At 44.4% G+C, this 25,499-nt stretch overlaps 1 protein-coding gene across 1 annotated transcript in view; it reads right to left on the bottom strand.

Annotated features, from left to right (window-relative positions):
* Nucleotides 1–6,962: 6,962 nt before the first annotated feature.
* The window catches only part of MOCS1 (molybdenum cofactor synthesis 1), a 34,490-nt gene continuing 15,953 nt past the window's right edge, over nucleotides 6,963–25,499 (bottom strand). Inside the window, 8 exon segments of the mRNA XM_076334384.1 lie at nucleotides 6,963–9,476; nucleotides 9,478–10,339; nucleotides 14,378–14,425; nucleotides 15,912–16,032; nucleotides 16,864–16,974; nucleotides 17,649–17,761; nucleotides 18,096–18,207; nucleotides 19,536–19,597. Of these exon segments, the coding sequence (XP_076190499.1) occupies nucleotides 9,386–9,476; nucleotides 9,478–10,339; nucleotides 14,378–14,425; nucleotides 15,912–16,032; nucleotides 16,864–16,974; nucleotides 17,649–17,761; nucleotides 18,096–18,207; nucleotides 19,536–19,597 (1,520 nt within the window). The 3' untranslated portion in view covers nucleotides 6,963–9,385.

The raw sequence follows: 25,499 nt of genomic DNA on the forward strand, positions 1-25,499 counted from the left end.
TGTCAGGCAGCTGCCAGTTCTCTGTTCCTGATTAATCCTCTCCCAGGGGGATGCTGACCAGCACATCCCAAAGCGGGATGGGAGGAGGAAGGGGATAAATCAGATATTGAGGCAATCTTACTCTCTAATTTTTAACCCATGCTGGCACCCTAATCCAAACAGGAAGGCAGTGGTAGTTTGGACAGGGATCAGTAGAGCTGACTTAGTGCTGTGCAGAGCAGAACCAGTATAATTATGGGCAAATGGACATAATCACAGAAATAGCTGTGCTCTGATGAGGGACAGGCTCTTTCCTGAGAGCTTCTTGCAGGAGTGCTGGCCAGCTCTCTTCCTTTCTTGCTCCTGCCCATGCTTTCCCTCAGCTCTACAATGAGCTTTGCCACCCCTGAACATCTGCACCTCTCACAGTTGTTGGAACAGGATCTGGGATGTCACCAACGCAGGTGACTTGGGAGGCAGGGAAGTAAAATCTTCATCTAACAGTTGGGAGAAACTGAGGGACAAAAGCCACATCTGCTAAAAGCAACCTCGTCAATCTGGCGGCAAATGTTACCTTCTCCAGATGCACGTCAGGCTTGCAAATCTGTCTCCAAGCGCTCGCTGCCGAATGCACAGAACAACGGGAAGGCTGGTTTAGTGTCCCCATCTGCAAACAATAATTTGAGTGACTTACCAAGCATGACATGTTGGTCTGGTCACATCCCTGTGGTCAGGTCCTCCTGGATCACAGTCCAGGCCTGTAGTGGTGGGACTGTCCTCTTCTTCCTGCCTTGGTTGCAACAAGCTTCATGGGATGCCAGGGACTGTCTCTTTGTTCACAGCTGGGAGAGCAGCAGCTCCTGCCTGTGCTCAGGACAGGGCATGGTCTTCAGGCCGTGGGGAAGCTGGCACGTGCACTTGGGGGCAGCAGCTGCACAGGCGCCTGCGACCTCGCTAGCGTTTTCACTGTTTTCGTGTTGCCCAGCTGTCCCCACTTCTTCCACTGCTGGTTCTGGGTCTGGTTCACACTTCTTTGCTGTCTTTCCTTGTTCCGCACCTGCATGAGCCTCCTGGTGCAGAGCAGTGAGGTTTGGGGCTGAAACCCCACCACGCCTCCTGTGGCCCTCGTGGTGCCACCTCTGCCATTCCTGGGAGCTTTGCTTCCCAAGTGCATTCAAGGCGCTCCCAGCCCCGATGGGCAGTGGGGGATCCACCAGTGTCCAACTGGTCCTTTGGAGAGCTTCAGCCACGGGTGTGTGGAGACACTTTGTCTGAGGGATGATGCTAAATCTAGGTCAGTGTAAAACCCCTGAACAGCAGCTCCGGCACCAGCTGCTCTGATGAGCTGATGCACTCATTTCTGAGCTGAGTGACTTGCTGATGTAGAGGCAGCCCCTGCGCACGTGTGTTGGGCAGGGGAACAGGTGCCAAGAGCACGTCTGGGTGGGAAATTCTTGCTGGTGCCATGTGAGGTTGGAGGAGCACTTGGGTTTTCCCCTTCCCTTCTATAAATGGTTTTTGTGAAAACAGGTTTCTTAACTTAGGTTACAACAGCGAGGGCTAAATGAGCTTCACTGTAAGGAGGAAGCTACCTAGTGACACATGAACTGGAAGAAAATCTTGGCTAGGTTAGACAGGAGATGAGGCTCAGGAATGCAGCCTGTCCCCACAAACTATGTTAAAGGACTTCTCCTGGCCACACTCAAACCTGTGTCAGATGCCTGGTGGGATGCCTACTCTCCTGCAGCAGGGCGAGGGCTTTCCCAGGGCTGCCGGGGAAGGAAGTGCAATGACTGCTATTAAACCCTCATCCCATGTCATAGGAAGTGGTGGTGCTCCTGTTTTTGGGTAGGGTGCTTGGTCTGAGCCTGGCTTCCCAGAGAGCTGCCTCTCTCTTGGCTGAGGACACAGGAGGCATTTTTCCAGGCTCTCCTGCAGCTTGGTGACGGTGGGGGAGTCTGGGACACGGGGAGCCCTGTTCCTGCTGCTGGTGGGAGCACAGGAGTGCTCACTCGCTCCCCACTCCAGCCAGCTGGGTTTAATTTTAGAAACAGTGCTATCTTAGGGCATCTTTTTCCACGGAATGCAAGTCTTTAAGTAAATAAATAACAGCTTTGTGGAGGTGGAATGACGGCCCGTAACCGCACTGCAAAACACGCACTGAGCGAGTCGAGCCCCGTTTCTCTTGCATGTGGAACTACTTTGTACAGATACAGTGGCTGCACTGCCTCCCTCCCCTCCTTCAGCCCCCTCCAGAGCTGGCCATGTGAATTGATTAAAAAGAAATAAAAACACCTTGAAATACCAGCCTTGGAGAAGTGGAAATGAAAACCCCTCCAGCTGCTGGGGTTCAGCTAGAGTTCTCTGGCGTAGGATTGCGAAGGCTATGGTTTACCGGCGATGGGCTAAGTGTTATTGGCGATGTCTTTGCTGCATCTGGGACATCCCAGAGGGATGTGCTCTGAGGCATCCTCAGCGAGCCGGGAGGGAAATAGCAGGCTATAAAGATGAATGCAAGAAACTTGTGTTTAAATACCCCTCCCAGTCTGGCTGGCCAAGAGCCTCTGCACGCAGTTGTGCTGCTTATGGCTGAATGTCTTGGGTGTGTCCATCAAAGCATGTTTGCTGGCTGGAAAATCCCGTTAAAGCCATTTCACTGGAGTAAGAGCCCGTTTTTGCTGCTCAGGTCCAGCAGCTCTGAGACGCCTGCATGGCATCTGTTGCATAAGCTGCTGGTAACCCTGTCCCCCCGAGTCAGCAAGGTGAGGTCTTCTAAAGCTCCCAGTCTGAAAAAGACCTTACCATGGTGGCCTTCCTCTGATGTAGGGACTTCAGAGATGCACCTCAATCTGCAAGATGGAACAAATGGTGTCAAAATCACCCAGACTGCTGGCTACTCGCTTAGCTCGGCTCCTGCTGCACGTTTCTGCTGCCGCTGGGACAAGACAGTGACTGAGATGACAGGACACTGTGCTTATAAGGAAATCAGTTAAAGAACACCCATCTCGGGTGCATTAGGAGTTGGCAGTAGTGTTTCTGGGTGCCGCCTCAAAGCCAAAGGGGTGGCTAGACTGTGCCTAATCACGGAGGTATGAGTGAGCTCTGGCAATGGTCTTTGTAGTGAGTGGGCTTGAAATCGGTGCCTGTGGCTTGGAAAAAGCATCACGTAGCATCCTTGTGTCACATGCAGACAGGATGCTTGAGGAGGTTTTGTTCCAGCCTTTCTCTCATAAGCTTATCCTGTCCTTTTTCCTATATCTGGGCAAGACTGTGATAGTTTTGCGTGTTTGTTCAAGGGCTGGTTGTAGTGTTTGAATTCACTGCAGGGCCTGGGGATTGCCAGCTGCCCCTCGGCCTTGCTGGTGACTTCCCTTCCTGGGGGCTGCGAGGGCGGAAGGATTTTCCACATGGTATGGTCCTGCCTGCTCCTCCTCTGCAAACTACCTGGATAAGCCGCCTCCTCTTCTCCTTGGCCTCAGCCTGCTGCTTCACTGATACTCCAGGTCTGGAGGGAATTTTATTTTATTTTTTGTAAACCCTAGTGAAGGCCCTCTCCTGTGGGGCTGGGCAAGCTCTCCCTGTGTTCTCTATAAGCCCGGGATCAGGGCGGCCCTGGCAGCAGCTTGTCTTTTCCACTGATCCCAATTAAGATTCAGTCTTGGCAGGATGGAGCCTTTCAAGCTGCCAGCTGCAATAGGAGGGATGAGGCTTCAGGGGCAGCAGAAATTATTCCCTTCCCTCAGCTCTGCTCATTTCTTGGATCTGGGCTGAAGATGGCCCCAGGAGTTGATGTGCAGAAGCCAAATGAGCCACGCAGAGCTAAAACATTTCCATTCAGCATCAGGCCCAGGGTGGGGAAGCGCAGCTCTCTGAGATGTGGAGACTGTGGGTGGCAACTGGGGAGGTGGTGGGATGGGAGGGAGGATGCAGCTCCACACGCTGCCTCGAGACAGCAGCAATCCCAGTCTTCCTGGAACTCTGCACATGCGGAGGCTCGAGTGCCGACATGACCCAGTTAGTGACATGGGAGTTCGTTAAGGCCTTGGAAAGTGACAGTAATGGCAGTTCAGAGTTGCGCAGCTGAAACCCCTCTCTCCCAGGCTCGCAGGAACAAATGCTACCTGCCAGGTCTCTGCCTGGTAAGACACTGCACAGCTCTGCTGATGTTGATGGAGCTTTGCCACAATGTGCACCAGCTGGTAACTGGCCCAGGGCACTACTAATGGAGCTGCTGTATATCTGATGGCATGTGTTATTTTCCAAGCATAATATTAACACAACTTTAGAGTTGCCCGACCCTTCTTCTGTCTCCTCCTCTTCCTCCCCCACCTCCTGTCACTCCTGTCACACTGCAGCCAAGCTGCCCTTGACATTGGAACTAGAAACTTTGCTTTTGCTGGCCTTGTGTCCTTTCAGCTGTGCACCCTGGAAGCGTCATGGGTATAGAAGAGAGTGTTTCTGTTGCATTTATTTAAAGACTAAACCCCTGGAGGAACAGCTTAGTAGTACTGAGAATTTCTGGTTTTGAGCAAGTTCTCCAGAACTTGAGAATAAGCTCTATGTTCTCTGTTGACGAAGCAATTGTCTCTGTAATACTGTTGCTAATTTGGGGTTCTGGAAGCAACCCTTAAGCAATAATGAAGTGTTAAGCTTTGCTCCATGGAGCAAGTGTTGTGTGGATGGCACCTTGGGGAGCCATGGACACCAAGCAGCTTGCCTGATGGCCATGGCCATGCCATTGGCAGTCCGGCTGTGAATGTGAAGCTGAGCAATGCCGTTTGTTGTGCATCCCTGCTCAGAGCAAGGCTCAGCAGTGTCTGGGGGCATCGGGCCCTTCGGGTAAACTTGCACTCAGCTGCACTTCACCACTGTTATTTTGAGTACCCTTCGCTCCCCAAAGGAGCAAACAGGATAAGTACAAAAATAGAGATGCTAAACTGAAAGCTTTCTAAACATGGCACTGGCAGTGTGGAGGGACAGAGGAAAGTAGAGATAGCTGGATTTGTGTCTCAGCTACAACTGTATAAGCTTGTTGTGACCAAAATGAGAATCTGCTTTTATGACAGGGTGCACTGAGCTCACCCAAAGCCCTTCAGGCCCAGCCTATGAAAAAGGATTTGGCCACTCCACCCTGTGCCTTTCCAGGGAGCGTGCCAGACATGTCAGAGGTTTGCCTGCCATCATCACAGCTTTGCAGTGCTCCTCAGTTCCACCGGTTTTTGAGACCTAAGTTGAGGCTTTAGCCTGAAATCTCAAAAAAGTGAAAGCCTAGTCAGCCCGCTGCAACCAGCAACTCCTCCAACTGTTTTTAGGTTCCCTGAAATGCTAAGCTTCTCTTGGAGCAAGGCTCTAGTAAGTGGAGGGAAGTGAACTGTGTTTCCATTTAACTAATTAGCAGTCCTGTGTCCTGGCCAAAGCACACACAATGTTACAGCCATTTTTAAGCTGTTACATGCCTGCATAACTGCTGCTGAGCCAGCCAGAAGGAGCTGTAAACTAGTGAAGGGCCAAGGAAGGGTTGGGATGAAGGGCCAGATTCTGTTCAGTCAAATCCCACGTAAAGCTGAGTAACATCAGCGACTTAAGGAGAATTACCGCAGGTCACCAGTGGCTTAGAATAGCTAAAAAATTCATTCCCCTTTTTAGTACTCAGCTGTCGCTGCTTTTAGAGTCTGGTTTTTGAGTGGTTCCCATTAGGAAGAAGAGGTCCCTTCCTAAGGTATTTCAAGCTGCATTTTCCTTCTATTCCCCACTCTTCTTCCCCCAGCACTTTCTGAAAGCACTGCTCTCTTTGACATAGATTTAATCTCTTTAAGAATACTTAGTGACTAGCTTCTGCTGGCTTCTCCTTTATATGTTGCATCCAATTTTTTCCAGGGCAGTCTGAGGGTGGGGTAACTAGCCTCAGGATGTGGCCATGAAGGAAGGACAGGCCAAGCTGCCACAAAAGACGCAGGCTGGATTAGCAGTGAACAGACAATAACACACAAATGGGACATTAGCTGGGACAAGTGAGAGCTTCCAGCAGGCAAAAGCTATACTGCACATACGTTGTGAGGGCTGCCATGATCTGCAATATTTGCATTCATGTTGTGTTTGGCACGCAGTGTTAGAGGTGCGGCTTGTGCTCTTACGGAACCCTTCAGAAGAAGGAGGTGGTGGGCTCAGTGCTTTATACTGTTTCTTTTGGTTGAATCTTCAAAAACCTAGTTCCAAATCAGGAAAAAGGATGTAAAGCTTTGTGTTATTGTCCCAGGATCAGCAGCATTTGGAGGCTGTACCTGGAGAGAGAGAGAGAGACCCTCTGGCAGCACAGGTGCTGTCTCTGCCCTCTTGCAGAGCACCTGCTGCTCTGCCCCTGCACTGGGGCCTTGGCTTCCCGTGGGGCTGATTACAGTGAACAGCTCAACCAACTAAACTTCCTCAGGTAGGAACAGGCCTTCTCGATAGCAGAAGAGGTGAGAGCTTTCCTGGAAGCTCAGATGGATCAGGAGGGGAATTTCCCTTAGACTTATTCATGATTCAGGAGGGAGGGACTTCCATACAGGTACTTCCCCGGACCTCAGTTTCAGTGCATAGTCACTCAGACTAAGAGGGAGAGCTCTGGAGGCACCAGTTCCTTATGTTACTCTGCAACACAAAGCAGCGCTGTTACACACACCCACTGACTCAGAATAGGCATGTGGGAGAAGCTGGGATAATGATGAGAGATGATAAATTATGATGCTAAACCTACAGGATTGCTCAGATTCAGAACAGCCAGATAGAGGTGAGTTTCACTCAACAAAAAAAAGAAATTACAGATTCCTTATAGTTATAATTTATTGTGACTGATCCCTTGCTAATTGCTGACTAATCATTGTAACTTATAAAGGCTGTCTTGTTGCTTGTCCTGAGTTAACTATTCATAGAAGCTCGTGGATTAAAACATAGATATTCCTTTGAATGAATAAAACGGGTATTCAAAGTAATGTGAAACATACTCCATTACAACTGGTATTTATTAAAAATGTAGTGGACAAAAAAAGCAAGCCTCCAAAAAGTAGTCAGTTCATCAACATGTATTACACCATTGCCCACCCAGCACTGCTGAAACATAGAGTGCCATCAGCTCATTTCTCTTGCAAAATGTCCTGTTGACTCATGCTTGGTTCATTATCTATCTATAAATGTGCATAGTTTCAAGACTTGATAATGTAACATGTGCGTAAAATGGCACCAAAGCCTGTTTGCCCAAAGCTTCCAGCCACTCTTCAACCCAAGAAAGTAGTGAAATGTGCGTAAGTAGTAAGATGTGCGTGGCAGTCATGCATGTGCTCTGTAGTCCCTTGTATGGTCTTGAATCCTTTGTGGGAGCTTTACAGCATGACAGCAAACTTCTCAGAAGCCAAAGAATCATATGCCCCAAAGCATCATTTTATTACTACTGAGTATGTCTAGTTTCCTCTTTAGTTTTCAAAACTATTTAGAGACTGGGTGAAGGCAGGGAGGGCAGGGTGTGTTGTGCATGGTGGGGGGAATTAAGTGCTTGTGTAAATCAGTTATCTTAGCAGTTTACACATGTGCTTCCTTTTCCTGGCAATTTGTTTCCATGCTGAGCTGGGGAAACATTTGTGTTATTGGCACAGCAGCTCCACCCATGAACAAGGTCTCTTGTATTTGCAGGGTTGGCTGGGATTGGTGCTTAGTGTGGCAGTGCTAGGTACACTCCTGGGAAGGAACAGGAGTGCCCCTACTATTAACTTACAGACAGATTCAGGACTATAACACTGAATGTAGGTGTACAAATGTTTATGGAGCTTGGGCACCAAGCTTTCCAGACTCCTTCCCCTTTCAGCTGTAGCTGCTATGTGGGTCACTGTATGTGCCTTACCTCACAGTGACAATGAATAAAGCAGCAAATTAATTCACCTTCAATGGAAAAAGTACCTTCTGTGGTAACTAGTGTATGAGATATGTAAAGGATAAGCAAAGACAGTTGTAGTAAAACCTATTGCCTCCTCATCTTAGACCCGTGCTTACTTTTAAGTGAGCAGGATGTGTGTGACAGTGTGGTGTGTGCTTTACTGATGCTCACGGTAATTTAACCTTATTAAGTTTAAGACACTTTTCAGTAGCCTCTTTGATGTTATTAGAACTGTCTTCAACTCTCTGTGCATGTGGAGAGGGAGCACCCTGAATCATACGTGACTTCACATTAGCCATAAGCACTAGAGCACAAGCAAACCAAAGTTGAAAATACCCTGTTTAAAGCATTTAAATTAACATTTGAAAAGGATCCATCAGTATTAACAAAACAACATTGAGTAATTTCTTATCTAGGATCGTCCATTATCAAAGCTATTTAATGCTACATGACAGTGGCCACTGGTACGTTTATGGGGACACTTCAGTGCTCTGAGGCCAGAAGACTTCATGAAAGCAAATTAGAGAAACACGCAGGAAAACACTCTGGCTGAGGCAACAGTAACTACCTTACTCTTCCAAGTGGCTACTAGTCTTAAAGTTTGTTTTATCTGTCAGGACTATGCAGGCTGCTGCTTACTAGGAGTTGCACTGTAGGATTAAAAAACGTGGAGTCTTCTGAGGCTTGGTGTGACATCTACTTCTAAAGTCAGGAAGAGTTGACACCTACTTCCATGCATGGCATAATTAAGCCCTTAAGCATGCAGACACAAGGCCTCAAAGTATTGAGTGCTAAGGTCAAAATGCTGGAGCATGCTTCTGACATTGTAAAAAGTATCTTTCAGATCAGCAAAATAATTCTTCCAAGCCCCGAAATCCTCTGTTTCTACATCATGTTTTACAGTGCGCTCAAGGCAGAGAGCTGGGCAGCTGCCATCTTTTTTTTTTCTTTTGAAACTGGTATGTGGCTATTTCCCACTTGCAGGCAAGGGAAGCAGTAGCAACGCAAAGGGATGGGAGCTGCCCCTCTGACACTGGCTGTTCCACAGTTATAATTTCTGCTGTATGGTAAGGTTCCCAAGCCATGTTCTTCTCACTGTCACCTTCTAAATTCAACTAAGGGAGACAGACACAATTCTGAAATCTTAATCCTTGACTTAAAAATAGTTGCCAAATAACAGCACTTTCAGCACTTGCTTAATTTCCAGAGCTCACAGTTGCATGGTGTGATGACAGCAGCTGCGAATATTTCACAGCAAGGGGAAAAAAAAAAACCAAAAACCCCACCTCTGTGTTATAACTAGGAATCTTTGCTCAAGCTCTTGGTGAGGACACTGAAATGAAGGTATTGGCAGAGTGGAGAAGTCTGTCCTCTAAAAAACACACGTGGTTATCAACAGGGATAACTGGCTCCACTGTTCACCTAGCAGTAAGCTGACAGGGTAAGGTAAAACTGGAGTCATAGGGTTGCTGTATGGTACACCTGCTGAGGTATCCAAGCCTACCAGCTGAGCAAAAGGAGTTCTGTAAGAGGCTGAACATGAGCAGTGGTCACCTGGAGAGGGCTGGAGGTGTCTGGATATGATCTAGACCCTTGAGAAGTCTCCCCTCTGGCCACCTGTCTTACTAAGCAACTTCACCTCTTCGATCACAATGTCATGAGTAACTGCTTTGCACATGTCATACACAGTCAGGGCAGCCAGGCTGGCAGCTGTTAGAGCTTCCATCTCCACACCTGTCTTCCCCCAGGTCTCACAGGAGCTGCGAATCACCACTGCGTTTCTGGCCTCATCCAGGCTCAGAGACACCTCAACATGGTTGAGGGGGATGTTGTGACACAACGGGATCAACTGGCTGGTCAGCTTGGCTCCCTGAATTCCTGCAATCTGGGCTACTGCGAGCACATCCCCTTTCTTCACCTGGTTCTGCTTCACCATCCCAAATGCCTTCTCACCCAGGTGGACCACAGCACCAGCAACAGCACTTCTTCTTGAATCTGGCTTCCCTCCAACATCTACCATTGTGGCCCGTCCTTCCTCATCCGTGTGAGTCAAGTTGTCAGACACATGAGGTACCTCAGTGCAAGATTCTGAATCCCTGGTACAGAATTCGGATCCTTGACTTGCCTCTTTGGACTGACAGTCCACAGAAACTTGGCCAACAGGAGAAGCCTCAAGGCACTTTGTGTCAAACGTGGAGCTTGGGTTCTTCTGGAAGACACAGCAGCCTCTGAGCTGGGTTTGTAGAAGTCCTGTCGTTATGTGCCACTGTTGATCTGGGCGAGATCCTGGCAGGAAAAGTCCTGTAAGCTTATTTTTCATTAATGCTTTTCCCATTTGTTTGGGTAAACTTGCTCTCAAAGTCAGCCAACAGCTAGATGTGTGGCCCCACTGTTTTGAATTTGGGGGATTCTGTAGGGCATCTTGGCGCAGTGGGAATGACATCAATACAGGCTCTGGGGAAAAAAAGAAAGGTACATGAGAATACATCTTACTAACCGGAAAGCTAAGCTAAGTCTGCAGTAGCTGAAAACCCTGTCAGAGCACTGCTTGGGACTTTATGTATTGCAAAAACCTCAATAAGCCTGTGAACATCCACTTTTCTCCTCAAGCTCTTTCTCTTCTCTCTCATCAGTTCCCTGCATTTGTTGGTTTGTTACTACAAACCCCGAGACTCAAAACACTGATTTCAAGGTCCCTGACAAGAAGAGACAACTTGCTTTCAAAAAGTATCAACACTTATTGAGAAACAGCAGCTGAGAAAGCTTATAGGAACATCAGTTCTGACAAAAAGCAAGTCGCAGCATCTCCACATCCATTTGAGATTGTCCCAGCACCAGTCTTCTTTTGAAAGCCTGGCAGGGTTAATAGGAAATTCTTGCACTCAGATTCTCAACTCTGCCTTTCCAAACACCTTTCCTCCCAGCACAGGCAGCTGCACTTCCTGCTTTCATCTCCTTCTGCAGGGAAGGGTCATGCCAGCACTTGAGGACAGCAGGGACCAGAAGCACCACATCTGCAACTGCACTGCCTACAAGCTCAGAGGGTGGCTCTGTGATGGGAACCTCACTTGTTACTGCCAGCTCTTACCACATTAATGACAGCTGAAGTTTAAGCACTGGAAAAACCACGCTCCCCTCATTGACAGATAGATTTTAAATCTACTCAGAAGTATGTTCCAAGTCGAGCTGGCAGAGCTCCCAGCTGGCAGAGCTCCCAGCTGGCAGAGAGGTAGTAAGCCCTCCTGCCCCTTTTCACCATTTAATCCCTCGGTTTTGGCATTTGCACAGGGCTAAATGCCAAGTGTCAAGACAGGAGGAGTCTTTTTCACGTAAAAGAAGTGATTTGTTTTGTAAGTAACTAAAGAGAAAGCAGTATAGAGGTAAGTGGCTCAGCCCTAGTTTAATAGCCTCATTGATAAGCATGTTTCTCTTTTTCTGGTGCTCCTGTTCTCTTTGCTCTGCTTTGAGAAACTTGGAATTGGGTTTTGCTCAGTAACCTCCTTTGGTAGCTCTGGTATTCAGGGACACCCTCACTCATGAGTTTTCAGACTGCCCACAGGTGAATCAAAGCAACATCCTGGCCCCTCTGCACTTTGCTGAGCTATCTCTGCTGCCCAGACCTACAGGTATCACCTTGGACCGTCCACGTGACAATAACAGACACAGTGTGGACAAAGCATTGGTTGTGCCCCCCCGCCCACTTCTTTTAAAAACAAACCAACCAATCTCTTCCTCATTGGTCTCAACCTCTGCTATAACAAGACTGATGAACTTAGCACCTTTTTCATTCAGAGTACCCTCCAAACATTGGTCTGAAAGTGCCCATTACTGAAGTTTAAATCAACCATAGATTTCATGATTTTATTTTTTTTAGTCACTGCAATAATCTAAGTTTAGGCAAAGGCCCTTTTTGATCTACAGCTTATGGCCTATCCACTAAAATTAAGATTCCTGCAAGTTTAGTGGTAATGCGTTTACCCTCAGAGGAATGGGATTAAATGGACATAAATGTTTTGAGTGCAACATTGCTCTGCATTAGAAGAGCACAGAAAATTGTGCTTATTCCTCCTTTCTTTCCCCTCTCTCTTTATACAGTGGGGACTAACCTGAATATTCCTTTTAAAATTCAGGAACTCAAAGTACTTCTTCTGGATTCCTTGATTAGCTTTAAAGCTGAAGCTAAACCCCTGGCAAGATGTCTTGTCTTCAGGAGAAGCTAGACTGCAAAGGCAGACAAGTACTTACTTCCACAGGGTAAACACACATGGGTGGGAGCAAGGAAGAGAAGTAGTGTTTGCTCAAGTAGAGTGATAAGTAAAAAGACAGCAACAGACAGTAAATGCATGCAAAGCATCTTTGCTTTTCCTAACAACCTAAATTTTCTTCAAGCTGTACCTAGTCATCTCTATCTTCACCCCAATTGCTCATATACCTGCAAAAAAAAAATAGATAATGGTTTTCTACAGCACTATATATAACACAACTGAAACCATCTGACAAACTGCATCTCCTTATATTCTATTACTGCACCTGAAATTTAATTGTGCTAGCTTCCAACTAGCACAATCTCAGGGTGGGGGGAAAAGAAGGCAGGAGATGCTTAAATGGAGGAGGAAATTCCCATAACTGAAGAAGTGAACCCATGAGGAGAACAACCTGCCAAAAGGAATATTTTGATTAAGGAAAATAGAATACAAACCATATAGCAAAGGATCAGACAACAGCAGGGCAGGGAAGAAGCCAGGTTTGGCTTACTGGGACTAGCAAAACCTATTAGTGATTTCCACAACATTCATTAAGTAAGTTTCATTAAATTAATTCCATACACACCCACCCCCACTGACTGCTTGCACACCAGCATTATTTGAAGTTTGTAAGTAAGTAATTCAAAACACAATTAGGAAATCTCCTAATGATTCCCCATGTGTCACAGTGGGATACTCTCCACTCATCTCCAGTCTCTTCACTGATGCAGTGACTACCAGCACTTAGTCTGGAAGGGACATGGAGCAGCTGTGGGAGGACCTGGACAGGCTGCCTCTTTTACTATATGTCAGACAATGTTAAAGCACTTTTCAAAAGGAAATTAGATGGATCTGATCTGTAGACATTGTAACATTGTTATGAATTGCTATGAATGCTAACTTTGGAGTGTGGAGATTCTTTCAAAGGCATCTTGAAAAACTATGTAGGTCCCAGTGAGCTGTCAAGAGTTTAATATAGTATTTTTAATCTTAAAAAAAACCCCAAACAAACAGAAAATTTTTCCTCATGCAGCAAGTCAATACAGACTTTAAACAAAGGATCCTCTTTCCCCTTTTCCTGGAACACAGTGCAGCAGTGGCCAAATACAAAAGAGCAAAAGCAAGCTGAGAGAGACAATCTTGCACCACGGAATCCATTCACTTCAAAAGTCAACATGGAAAATGATGGCCTTTTAAAGGGGGGGCATCAAGTGAAAAATATTCCCAATGAAAACCTATGTTAAAGGACTTCTGTAGATCCTATTTCCTAATAAAGGCAACAGAAGTACAAGCACTAGTGTCTTGGTTTAAAAAAAGACCAGTTATTATATCACCTGTAGCAAAGACCTGCAAATTAATGCATGTTACCCTCCTCAAGGGTACCCGTTTTAAAAAGCTGTGTTTTAAGCTGCACAGCAGCTAGCCTGCTCCAGAGCATCACTGGGAGGATCAGAGTTTGCATTTGAAACATAATGTTCATCTCTTCCACCCTTGCTGCATTTTTTCCCCTGTTGTTGACAAGAAACAACAGAACAACTTCCAATTAATCTCACAATACTAACTCTTGCAAACATTTCTTAAGTCTATGGAAGAAAAAAGGTATTTGGGAAGATAGCTATCTTTCTTACAAAAGAGGGAAACGTAGGCATGGAAGAGGGGTAAAACCACACTGAAGGAGATGTGAAAAATCAGTAAGAGAACCCCAGTAGTGCCACACCACTCATGGACAGAGCTTCAAGCAGAAGGGAGAGTTCACAAACAGCTTCAATAGACAAAACAAGAAGAAGAAAGGCTCTTGCCCATAAGGCTGGCCAGATACCAGATACTACAGTTTTCATGGTTATATTCTGAGACTTTGCAGCAGTAAGAGAACATTTCAAAAGAATGAAACCTCAAGTTTCAGATTCTGAAGTAAAGTAGTAGTGAGGTGGGACAACTTGCATTTCTGTCAGGTTACTGGCTCTATACATTGGAAAATGTAATGAACTTTCAAAATTAGAGAAAACAATAACAGTGCTGTCAATCAGAAGATTGGGTAAGGCTTGATAGGGACATTAAACCTTTCCTCCTCTTCCACTTCAGCATAGTTTTAACCACAACTGCCTTTTAAGAAACCCATTTCTTTGCCTTAAACCTAAGCCAGAACCAAACACAAGTTAGACTTAAAAGCCCAATCCACTCTCCTCCCCCACAGACAAAACCCAAACAAAATCATGGTATGTTTATTACGTACTGATTTGTCACCCACCAATCAGGATCATTGGCCGGTTTTTCATCTGGGAAATGTTAAACATGCCTAGAAATAAAATAAGGAACACATAAAAATCCTAGCTTTTTAAGTTTTAAGTCAGTCAGTCATGCATCTGGTTTATATATTTAGTTTTCTGCTCTTCACAGTGCAACCTGCATGCTAGGAAAACCAAAGCTCAATAAAGACCAAGGGAGCTGGAGGAAGAGGGGAATCTGGCATGGTATTATTTAAAACCATAGCTGCCACAGTCTCCAAGCATCCAGCTGCTATGGGTCTGTCACACTGTAGAACCCTTTCGCAGAAAGCTTTCCATAATCCGAATGACTGTCTACCTACTACAGAATTCAAACAGTTTGGGACTATCTTGTTCCTAACAATAGCATTTAACTGTACTAATTCTATGGATAAGCTGTTAACAGTGATCCAGTTCAAAGAAGTCCAATCACAGAAGGCCACAAGGCAATATTGGGATTAACACAAATTGGGAGGAGAAAGACAATGTCAGGTAAATGCTGCTGATGAGAAAATGCCTTTACTAAAGGGGAAAACGCTCTTCTCCCCCACCCTCCCCTTACAAATCAGAAATGAATGGTCTAAAAGAAGAGGAACCAATCCATCCACCCCTTCCCTTATGTTTACAAGGCACTATTTTATCTGGGTCAGACCAATATACTCTGCAAGTTAGCCTACACTCAAATTTAAAAGCTTCCTTTAAATTTGTTTTACAAATCACGGAAAAAAGGCAAAACCAACTGTTAGTAATCTGGCAGAATCTGCAAGAGAACAAAAGGGCCAAAGTGTATTTTTAGTGTTAAGGGGACTATTCCATGATCATGAAGCCAGTTCATGTACAAGAGGTCAGCATTCCCAGCTGCAGCCAGATGATGAAAATATGGTTAGATTCAGATGTGACTGAAATACAGTTTATATCAATATAAATTCAGAAAAGACTAATACAGCCTGAGGATGTGACTGCATCATCATGGACCTTGTGTCATGACCTTATGCAGAGCACTAGAACAGTGGCTACAGACTTCTGCATACTCAGAAGGAGGTTTGTCACTTCTAGAAACGTGTTAATGCAGTAGTTGGACCGACAGCTCAATTCAGCTTTAGTACTTATTTTACAGCAAATTAATTTTAAGAAAAAAGGGATCCAGTACAACTCCATCAATTTTTGCTTAGCTTACACTTTGCTGTTGCTATTGTGAGCAGTGGTATTTGCATCTCTTTAAAGATAAAAGTCAGTCTTGAAAGACTTTTAGACAGTCTGGATTCTAGCTCATGTGGAAGGTTAGAAGACTCAAAATTGACATCCAAATTTTGGAGTAACTGCAGGACTGGTATGTTACCAGGTTTCTACCAGACAATACTCTTAACAGATGGGAAAATTCTTTCCTTAGTTAATGCAGCTTCATTCAGGAAGCTTCTCCTTCCTTCTTTCTCATGGCAAGTCAATGCATCCCACAGCAGTACCAGGACACCGTTTTCCCTAATAACTGCTATTATTTCTCAGGTACAACAAACATACCAGCATGCTGTTTCTTTTTTCTGCCCACTGCTGCTCCAATGATTTGAACCAACTCTTCCTCTGAGGCACCTGACCGTAGTTGATCTCTCAAGGACACTTCTGAATTCCCAAAAAGGCACACCTGCAGCGAACCCAAGGAGACAAAAGAGGAGAAATGAGAAAGAATAAAATAAATGGCTTTTACAAGTATTTCGTACTAACTTCAGAGTAAAGAGTTTTGAAGAGGCCTATCCTACTGAAGAGAGAGAATGTTTATGGAGATTGTTTTCTTTATCTCTCTTCATGTACACACAACACAGACAGCCTGGGACATTTATGTAACCTAAGCCCATTGGGCCTTCAGGCTGCCTCAGTCATCTGACATTAGACAGCAGCACAGCTGTTGTCAATATCAGGTGACAATGTGTAAGTGCCAATTTTTAATTGAAAACTTTAATTTTCCCCCAGAAACTGCCAGTTTCAACGTGGCAGGAAACGGTTATCCCTCCCTTTTCTACAGCCGTTGAGCAAATGTACAGACTGCTCTTGAAGGAGAAGAGTTGCAAGATGATGTTTGGTGAAACAAGACAGGATCCTTGTGGAACACAAAAGCCAAGTCCTCACAGCTGCCTGGATCCTTTTTTAATGGGAAATCATCTGCTTGTCACATGTTTAAGATGATTTTGAATCAAAGATTAAAATAAATGTTTATATTTACTGGCCTTGCAACCATGTTTTACAACTGAAGTTAACCATGTTAGCAAAACAGAGAAACCGAAAAAAGGTGATGTAACATCTCCCTAACAGCCCAACAAGCTTGAACAAGAATACATACAGGATAGATAAACTGGAGTTAGCTGGTAATAATTATGCGTCTTTCTACCCTACTTTACATCCCAGCTACTTTTAAGGGAAGAATTGCAACACTACTTTCGCTGCATGAAAGCAAAGAGAATCATGTTTCACTACCAACCTTTAGGTTCCCATCTGCTGTTATCCTCAGCCGATTACAGGATCCACAGAAATGCTCTGACATAGAGGTGATAAAGCTGATTTGTCCCTGGAAATGTGGCACCTTATAACTCTAAAGAAATGCAAAGGAGAAAAAAAGAAGAGTCAAATATAGACTCCTCATTTTTAAAGCTCGACTTGCCCAAAGACAGAAGACAGAACACAGATTTTCTTCAGTTCTAAGGTCACACGAGAGAAAAAAGCGAAGTCAGCTTTGTCAGAGGTTCCAGTCTATTCTGCCCTGCTCCTGGAAATTCACAAACTTGTTAAATGTTTGCTCTTGCAGTTATCAACTGACAGGTGATGCCAGTAGGCATGTTCTTACTCAGGCAGCCACGAGCCGTAGATTCATGTAGGCTAGAAATCCCCCATGTGACACTGCAGACTCTAAAGCAATACTGTTATTTCACTGAACAACTGTTTCATCAGGCTTGTTAATGTGCAGTCATAGACAGACATAGACTGACAAAAGTTTCAAAAGCTGTAAATACAGGATACAAGCCTGCCATTCTTTATATCTGACTGAGGCATCTAGTAAACACACTGTATTTCTAAAGGTAAAGACTACGACCAGTGTTTATTAAGAGTCAAACCACATTCAGGCAGCTTGACCAAAGTCCCAGAGTTACTACACTGAGTATTTTTTACTTTGTTTGTTAAATATAAATGCTGAACTTGGGAGAATTTGGGGATTTAGGGCAGGGAAAGAATGGGGGCACATTTCACATATTCTTTGTCTAACCCTACCTTGGCTGTGCTGGAAGCTTCACAGGGCAGTTTCTCCAATTCAGGCCATCGCTGTTTAATTGTATCAAGCATTTCTTTGTAGCTCACCATCTTCTTGAAGTTCCATTTATTGCCTAGAATTAACAAAACCAACATAACTTTAGATTGTGGATTTTATTTTTTTAATTAGCAGAAAACCACCTTTACATTCTCCACAAATCTCAGTTTTCCCTTAGGTGTCCCAGCCCCAACTAATCCTGCTACTAATCCTTCTCCAGTTTATCTAGAGAAGACAGATAAGGTGCAAAAGATACAACATAAAACTTAAGGCAATTCCTAATTCTCCAAAAGAGCTCATCAAAACTTCCAGAGACAAGTCCACGAGGTGAATAACCACCAACCAGATTCACCTATGTCTAAGGCACATTCCATTCCATGAAGAATCTCAAAGCAGATTGCTTTACTTACCGTCAAAGGGCATATATTCTATGAACCGCACATCAAGGGGCAGATCCTTCGTGAAATCCACAAAGCCCAGCAGTTCGTCCTCATTGAAGCCTCGCATCACCACACAGTTTACCTGCAGGAAAAGCAGACACCTGAAATTAGTGAGCAGAGTATGACTTTCTTCCCTCTTACACAAGGTTTCATACCTTTCATTTCTACCTTGCAGGAGGCAAGGTAGATAGAAAGAACTTTTTTTTTTTTTTTTTTTTTTTTTTGAAAGAAAAGACAATGAGAGAAGTTGGCAGGATTGAAATGGTACAGATGATCATTTCTGCCAAACTTGCCTTAAAGTTTTTGCATCCAATCTAACTAAAGTTATTAAAGTTGCCTTGCTAAATGGAAAACTAATAGAAGCTAAGTAACAAAGGCAACATCTTATTACCCACCTAAGGTATGGCAGTTTTTACTGTCTAAAATGACAATTCCACTCCCCAGTCCTACGTTGTATGGCTTCTGTAAAAGTACTGGCAGGGTACCTTCTATAGCACTCTTTTTGGCAGATGACAGGCAAATGCCCCAGACCAGGAAGTGTTCACAGCACACTCCATAACCATAGACTGCAGGATGACTAGCTCTGCCTTCCTCCAAAAAGAGGTTAAAACTGAGTTTTCCTACACATTCCTCATAAACCATATTTACATTGGAGCCTCAGATCCTCTCTGCTTTATCTGAAGAACAGTAGATAGCTGTGCAGTTGCTAAAACACTCCCTGTTAGCAAGGCAGACTTGTATGCCCAAGCATCGTGCATCATGATTCTCAAGATCTTTCAGGAAAGCCTAAAACCTATTTAATTTCAAGTGTTTTTCATAGCTCTATAGCCTAAAACACTTACACATCTTCCAAAGCGTTAGTAAAACTGAAGGGAACCACGGCTGCAGAACTGCAAACAGCTGAGTTAGGGTGAAGTTTCATGTTACAGCTAAGTTGGTCTAGCTGCACCCCCAAAGGAGGACTCCCTTTCCCTCTCTCTCACACTGGCACTCATCAGAGTCTGCTGTAAGCAGCTGAAGGAGATAAACCAGGAGAAAATTAATGTCTTTCTGCAGGGTAGTTTTCTGCCTGTTAACTCCCTTGGCCAAGTTCACAGCTGGGTCAGGCAAATCAATAGAGGGGGTAGGAAGAGACAAGTACAGAGCAGGACCACCCTGTAGCCTGCAGCCAGGCAATCAATAGGCTTTGTGGCAGAGTGAACCAGTACCCTCAGCTGCATGAGGAGATAATGTGAATTTCCCCCATGACCTCTTGCTGTGATCTTCAATCTACTAAAATTTTTCTTCAGTCTTACCAAAATTTATTCACAGGGGGGAAAAATAATAAATTCCTCATCAGGTGAGCTATATCTTTTATCACCATTTATGGTAAACCACAACAGCTCCAGAGTAAATAAACACTGGCTTTACCTTAACAGGACAGTAGCCAAGTTCAGCGGCTTTGTAGATTCCTTCCATTACCTTGTGAAAGCCTAAGATATGAAAAGAATAAAAAATTATTTTTCTTGTTTAAAAACAGAATGCAAAAGGAGGTTAAGTACAAGACAAAAAGATGACAAATAAAAACCAATCTGATTCAGTAGACACGGCTGCAAGTAAGAAGAGCTGCAAGTAAAGAGACTTCAATGCTACACCACCCCACCCCCACCCCAAAAGGCTGCCAGTGTTACTGTGGTCAAGTCACTGAGATAAATTTAACTGGTATATGGGTAGTCAAAAATACTGGTATGCTTTTCTGCATCTTTGGACATCCATGTATCATTAGCATGTGATTCTCCACTTCCCCGTACTTCATCTTTGCCTTGTGTTATGTTCTTAAAGGGAGCTGCAAGCATTTGTGAACTGCCTCCAGATGCAATGAAGAACACTAAATTAACATTTGTTTGATAATAATGGCACATGTGTCCGCTAAAATGGCAGAATCTCACTGTACTGAGTCAGACAGCAATATTGCTAAGTGAATTTTAAAAGGATCTTTCTAAAGTGTGTATGGAGGGGAGTGGGGTTAGGAACAAAAGCCCCTCAATTCCCTGTTCATCCCTGGCTACAGATGTAATTGGCTTCCCAAAGCTACTAACTATCCATTAGTTTGAAGATCACAGGCAGCATTCTACAGGATCCTCATTTTTATGACTACTTTAAACATGTAAAATTGGTGAGCACAACGCGGGGGGGGATTAGAGCATTTAGGAAAGCAATTCAGTTGGCCTTTGACCCTTGAAAACAAATGAAAGATGTCAGAAACTGCAGTGACTTCAAGGAATGAAGTGCCCAGCCTCACCCTACCATTTAGCGTGGCCTACACTTGTCAGCTGCTGCCAGACACAGATACATAGTTAATTTAGGGTAAGTATCTTCACCCCTACACGTACCTCCTAAATTTGGAAGAAAAATAAAGCAACAATGCAATTTTGGAATTCCAGAGGCCTTTAGGAAAGCCTCTTAATCATCTCATTCAAACCACACCTTCTGTCAACTTTAAACAAAGTTAAGACCTTTCATCATGTTTAATATCTTTATTGATGACCTGGATGAGGGGATTGAGTGCACCCTCACTAAGTTTGCAGATGACACCAAGCTGGGCGGGAGTGTTGATCTGCTCGAGGGTAGGAAGGCTCTGCAGAGGGACCTGGACAGGCTGGATCGATGGGCCCAGGCCAACTGTATGAGGTTCAACAAGGACAAGTGCCGGGTCCTGCACTTCGGCCACAACAACCCCATGCAGCGCTACAGGCTTGGGGAAGAGTGACTGGAAAGCTGCCCAGCAGAGAAGGACCTGGGGGTGTTGGTTGACAGCCGGCTGAACATGAGCCGGCAGTGTGCCCAGGCGGCCAAGAAGGCCAATGGCATCCTGGCCTGTATCAGAAAGAGTGTGGCCAGCTCGAATACTGTGTTCAGTTTTGGGCCCCTCACTACAAGAAGGATGTCGAGGTGCTGGAGCGTGTCCAGAGAAGGGCAACGAGGCTGGTGAGGGGTCTGGAGAACAAGTCTTATGAGGAGCGGCTGAGGGAACTGGGACTGTTTAGCCTGGAGAAAAGGAGGCTGAGGGGAGACCTCATCGCTCTCTACAACTACCTGAAAGGAGGTTGTAGCGAGGTGGGTGTTGGTCTCTTCTCCCAAGTAACAAGCGATAGGACGAGAGGAAATGGCCTCAAGTTGCGGCAGGGGAGGTTTAGATTGGATGTAAGGAAAAATTTCTTTACTAAAGAGTGGTGAAACATTGGAACAGGCTGCCCAGGGAAGTGGTTGAGTCCCCATCCCTGGAGGTATTTAAAAGACGTGTAGATGAGGCGCTTAGGGACATGGTTTAGTGGGCATGGTGGTATTGGGTCGACGGTTGGACTCGATGATCTTAGAGGTCTTTTCCAACCTCAATGATTCTATGATTCTATGATTCTGTGATCATGACATCAATTTTACATCTGACATATTATTCCTTCCCTGCCACACTCACCAGCTGGCAGAGAAGCAAGGTGATAGCAAGAATGAGACAGCAAGCTACCGAGCTCTGGGTACGCATTTCTGGTGAGTGGGCATGCTCAGCTGCTAGCCCTGTGTTTGTGAACGTCTCTCCCGCCCTGTCAGGTACTAGACTAAGTTCCCCTCCTGTTCTGCACTCTGAACTCAGGTGTGAGAGACCAAACACTGTATGAGCTCGAGCTCCTTCTTCCGAAGCTGTAGTCTTCAACAGCAAATACTTTATGCACGCTAGCAAAAGGGCAATATCTTCCAGAAGTTTGTGCTGACAATCCCCGTGCTGTTCCTAGTTGTATGTTTTTCTGTGTAGGTCCATCACTCTCCTTTCCCTAAGTCTTATCTACTGGAAACTCAGATTCTCTAGTGAAGAGATCATACCTTCATTAATGTGTAGGTGCTTTACCAGAAATAAGCAATAACTCAATAACATTCTGTGCATACTTAATATTGGATATGTTCAAGATCAGAAAAAAAGGAAAAACAAAAAAAGAGACACACAAAACTTTCACTTAACTGCTTTCTGGCTGGTAAACGTATTATAAAGCATGAACACAGGAAAGCAGAAGATGATAACCGTTTTATAAGCAGGTCCTAATGCTAGTCCTGGCTGCAAAAAGAGAGGTGAAGCGCAAGGAGAAGACAGTAAACTAACTCCTGTAAGCAACTGTTTGAAGTTGTAACTTGTCACCCTTCTCCTTCACCACCTACTTGTTTTGCACGCGCCCAGGAAGTTTGCAGCACCAGTGGTAGCTGTCATTCCAATTAAGTAAGTTCGCAGGCTGAATGTGGCAACAGAGATAATGATACACTGCTGTAAGCACATCCCAGAGCCACGAACGGGATCAAAAGCTCTGCAACAGCTCAGAAAACCTTATGTGCGACTTCAGGATTGCAGAAAGGTGGAACTGAACTTAACTAAAAAGGCCAGGAAGCAATTGCCAGCAAACAGCAGATCAAAAACTCCACATGTTTTTGCATGCATGGGCTCAGCTCGCTGTAGAGGTATGGAACAGGATTACCGCTTGCAATGCATCTAACTCAATGTCCTCCCCAGTTCTGCCTCTTACCTCCTGCCATGCTAGCACAAGAGTGTGGCTTAGAACAGCTATCAAAAATCTCTACAAACAAACAAACAAACAAGCTATTCTGATTATCAATAACTATGAGCTTGTTTTCACTAGAAGATTTTGGGGGCAGGGTGATTATTTAAAATAAAAATTTGTTACAGTAAAAAAATAAAAATCTGTAACTGCATTTCATATTTTGATGTTAACTGTTTTCTGGTTTTTCTTTATGGAAAGCTGTTAGGAGTTCATTTGTATTGCCATACTTATTGAAATATCCCTTCTAGATCAAAGTCCTTGTGTGGTAATGGAACCACAAAAAGAATAAAACTAAAACATTTCAAAATACTAGAGCAGAAATGAATACTAGATGTCAGATCAGGTTGGAGGGGGCTCTGAGCAACCTGATCTAGTTGAAGGTGTCCCTGCCCACGGCAGGGGGGCTGGACTAGATGAACTTTAAAGGTCCCTTCCAACCCAAACTATTCTATGATTCTATGTCATTGTGTCAGGAAATATTGGCAAGGCACAGAAGTTCTCCAAGTTTTTGTTTGACATATCAAAATGACGGCCCTTCTCCTCTTCCATCCAATGAAAGATTTCAGTATTTTCATCTTTTTGGATTTCTTCTGAAATCATAACTTTAACCAACTTTAAAGCACAGAGAAACTTAGACACGTCCAGAACAATCCTATGTGGGACAACACCTCCCAACATTTAATCCTTACAAGAACAAAGGCTTCAAGCCAATGTTTAATGATTCAATTACAGTACAATATTATCTCATTTTCCTTGTACTGAACAAAAAAGAAGGGACAGGCTGTGAAACAGGTTAGACTGGCTACCTGCAAGAAAGTACTTTTCATTTGTTCATCCCTTAGAATGTGGTAGATGGGGAGAAGTAGAAATATTATGGTCCTCTAATGTGCTTTCATACATCAGTGAAATCTCTGATCATCTCACAGCCATTCCCTCTATCCCAGCCATTTGGGAAAAAAAGCAAAGATAGAAAATTTCAGCCTTTTCTTAAAACCCTAGAATGAGTTTCCAGAGGAGCAGAAAAATTGATTCCAAGTTTCCTGAGTTCCTGGTTAGCTCCATAATCAGATGCCACCTTTACTTTCCACAGAAGTTACCAGCCTGAAGGAGTCTAAGACCAGGAATCCCTCTCACCTTAACAGAGCTATATCTTGTCGCCTCTGGAACTGACACAGGAGACAGGGTAGCACAGTAGGGCAGGCACTTTATTCTCTGCTCATTCCATACTTGGAAATCTCCTATTAAATAAAAACCCCTCAAAAACAATAAAAAGGTATTTTTACATAATTTCAGCCCTTAACAAAAGGAAAAAAAACAACTCAGCATTACTATTTTTACCTGATGTCCACTTAAAAAAAGTTATCTATGATTTGGAGACTTTATACTCCTCCTTAAAAATATTGAGTCATAGAAACTTCCCTGTTCATTCTCTATGCTATTCAGCTGAGCAATTTCGCTCTTTGTGGTTAAAGACCTTTTTTTCTCTAAAGGGCGAAGATGGGAAGAGAACATTTATATAAATAAAAGTTACCCTCATTCCCCAATAACTTTCAGTTTACTTTATAAGCAGCATATTCCTAACAGCTTCCAATCAGATATGAAGAGCTGTGGCCATATAATTCAGGAAGCTGGAGGATCAGGTTTGCCCCTTCAGTAGCAAAGGAAGGGCCTGATTCCAGTGGATGTCACAAACCAGGTAATATTCAAATGCAGAGAGCAGAAGGAAAGAGCACAGTCAACATCTGCTTGTGATTAAATACTCCCAGATACTTCTCTGGGAGCCAACTGTGCCATGACACAACCAGATTAATGCAATAGCCTATGCTGGAAGGATAATGCTCCAGTCAGATTTATGACAGGGAACAGATTTCTGCACCATGATGTAGAAACATGAAGAAGTGCTCCCAGAGAGACTGTAGACAAGGACACCTTTCTGCACCTGTCAGCAGAACTTCTATTTGGTAACAGAGTGATTCAAACGTTGAAATTACTTCTCACAGCATCCCAGATTTCTACACCCCTTGCCCTACATTTATCTTACATTGTTGCACCATCTAGTGGCTACTTGGAGGTTTTGTCTGAATTACAAGTTCACAGACTGCCAAAGTTACATGACTGGACAGAAATAGAATGATACAAGATCAAATCAGTTTTAGGTTGGAAAGAAGCCCAGTCATGAAGCTGAACTTCACAATGAGCTTTAGGATTCATTTAAACAAGAATCTGTAACACTGGGCACATCCAAGCATTTTTGAAGCTTTGTTTGGAATTACTAGCTCAACCGGAGAGAAGTTACAAAGCTAGCACCCCTCCTCAAATGACCTCAGGCACAGTTTATGGTTATACCTATTAAAACATAGTAGAGGTAGGGAACATCACTAATCACAAGCAAGACCGCTGCTAGCATGCCCCAAATATAACTTCCAGAAACTGCTGCTATTTGTGACATGAAGTTCAGTTCTTGTGGTGTCATAGTCCCCGGCTGCTATAGCGGGAACATCTGTTTTTTGAACCGCATTAAAGAACAGCAGCACACGAGACCAACAGAAGATTTGGAGAGTCCTCTTGATATCCACGACTAACCAGTAATCAGACAGTTACTGGCAGCTGTAGCCACAGTCCCATTGACTGAGGTGAGTTGAGCATCTTCTACTCCACCAGCTCCAATTAAAGGGGCTCTACCTGGCTAAGGGTTGTACAAAGAAGGAAAAAGAGTCACCATCAAATAAGCTAGTATAGACTACTTCTCCTAGCCTCAGAAGGATAGCGATTCACCCCCCTCCCAAAATAACTG

This window comes from Aptenodytes patagonicus, chromosome 3 (genome assembly GCF_965638725.1).
Source record: "Aptenodytes patagonicus chromosome 3, bAptPat1.pri.cur, whole genome shotgun sequence".
Lineage (NCBI taxonomy): Eukaryota > Metazoa > Chordata > Aves > Sphenisciformes > Spheniscidae > Aptenodytes > Aptenodytes patagonicus.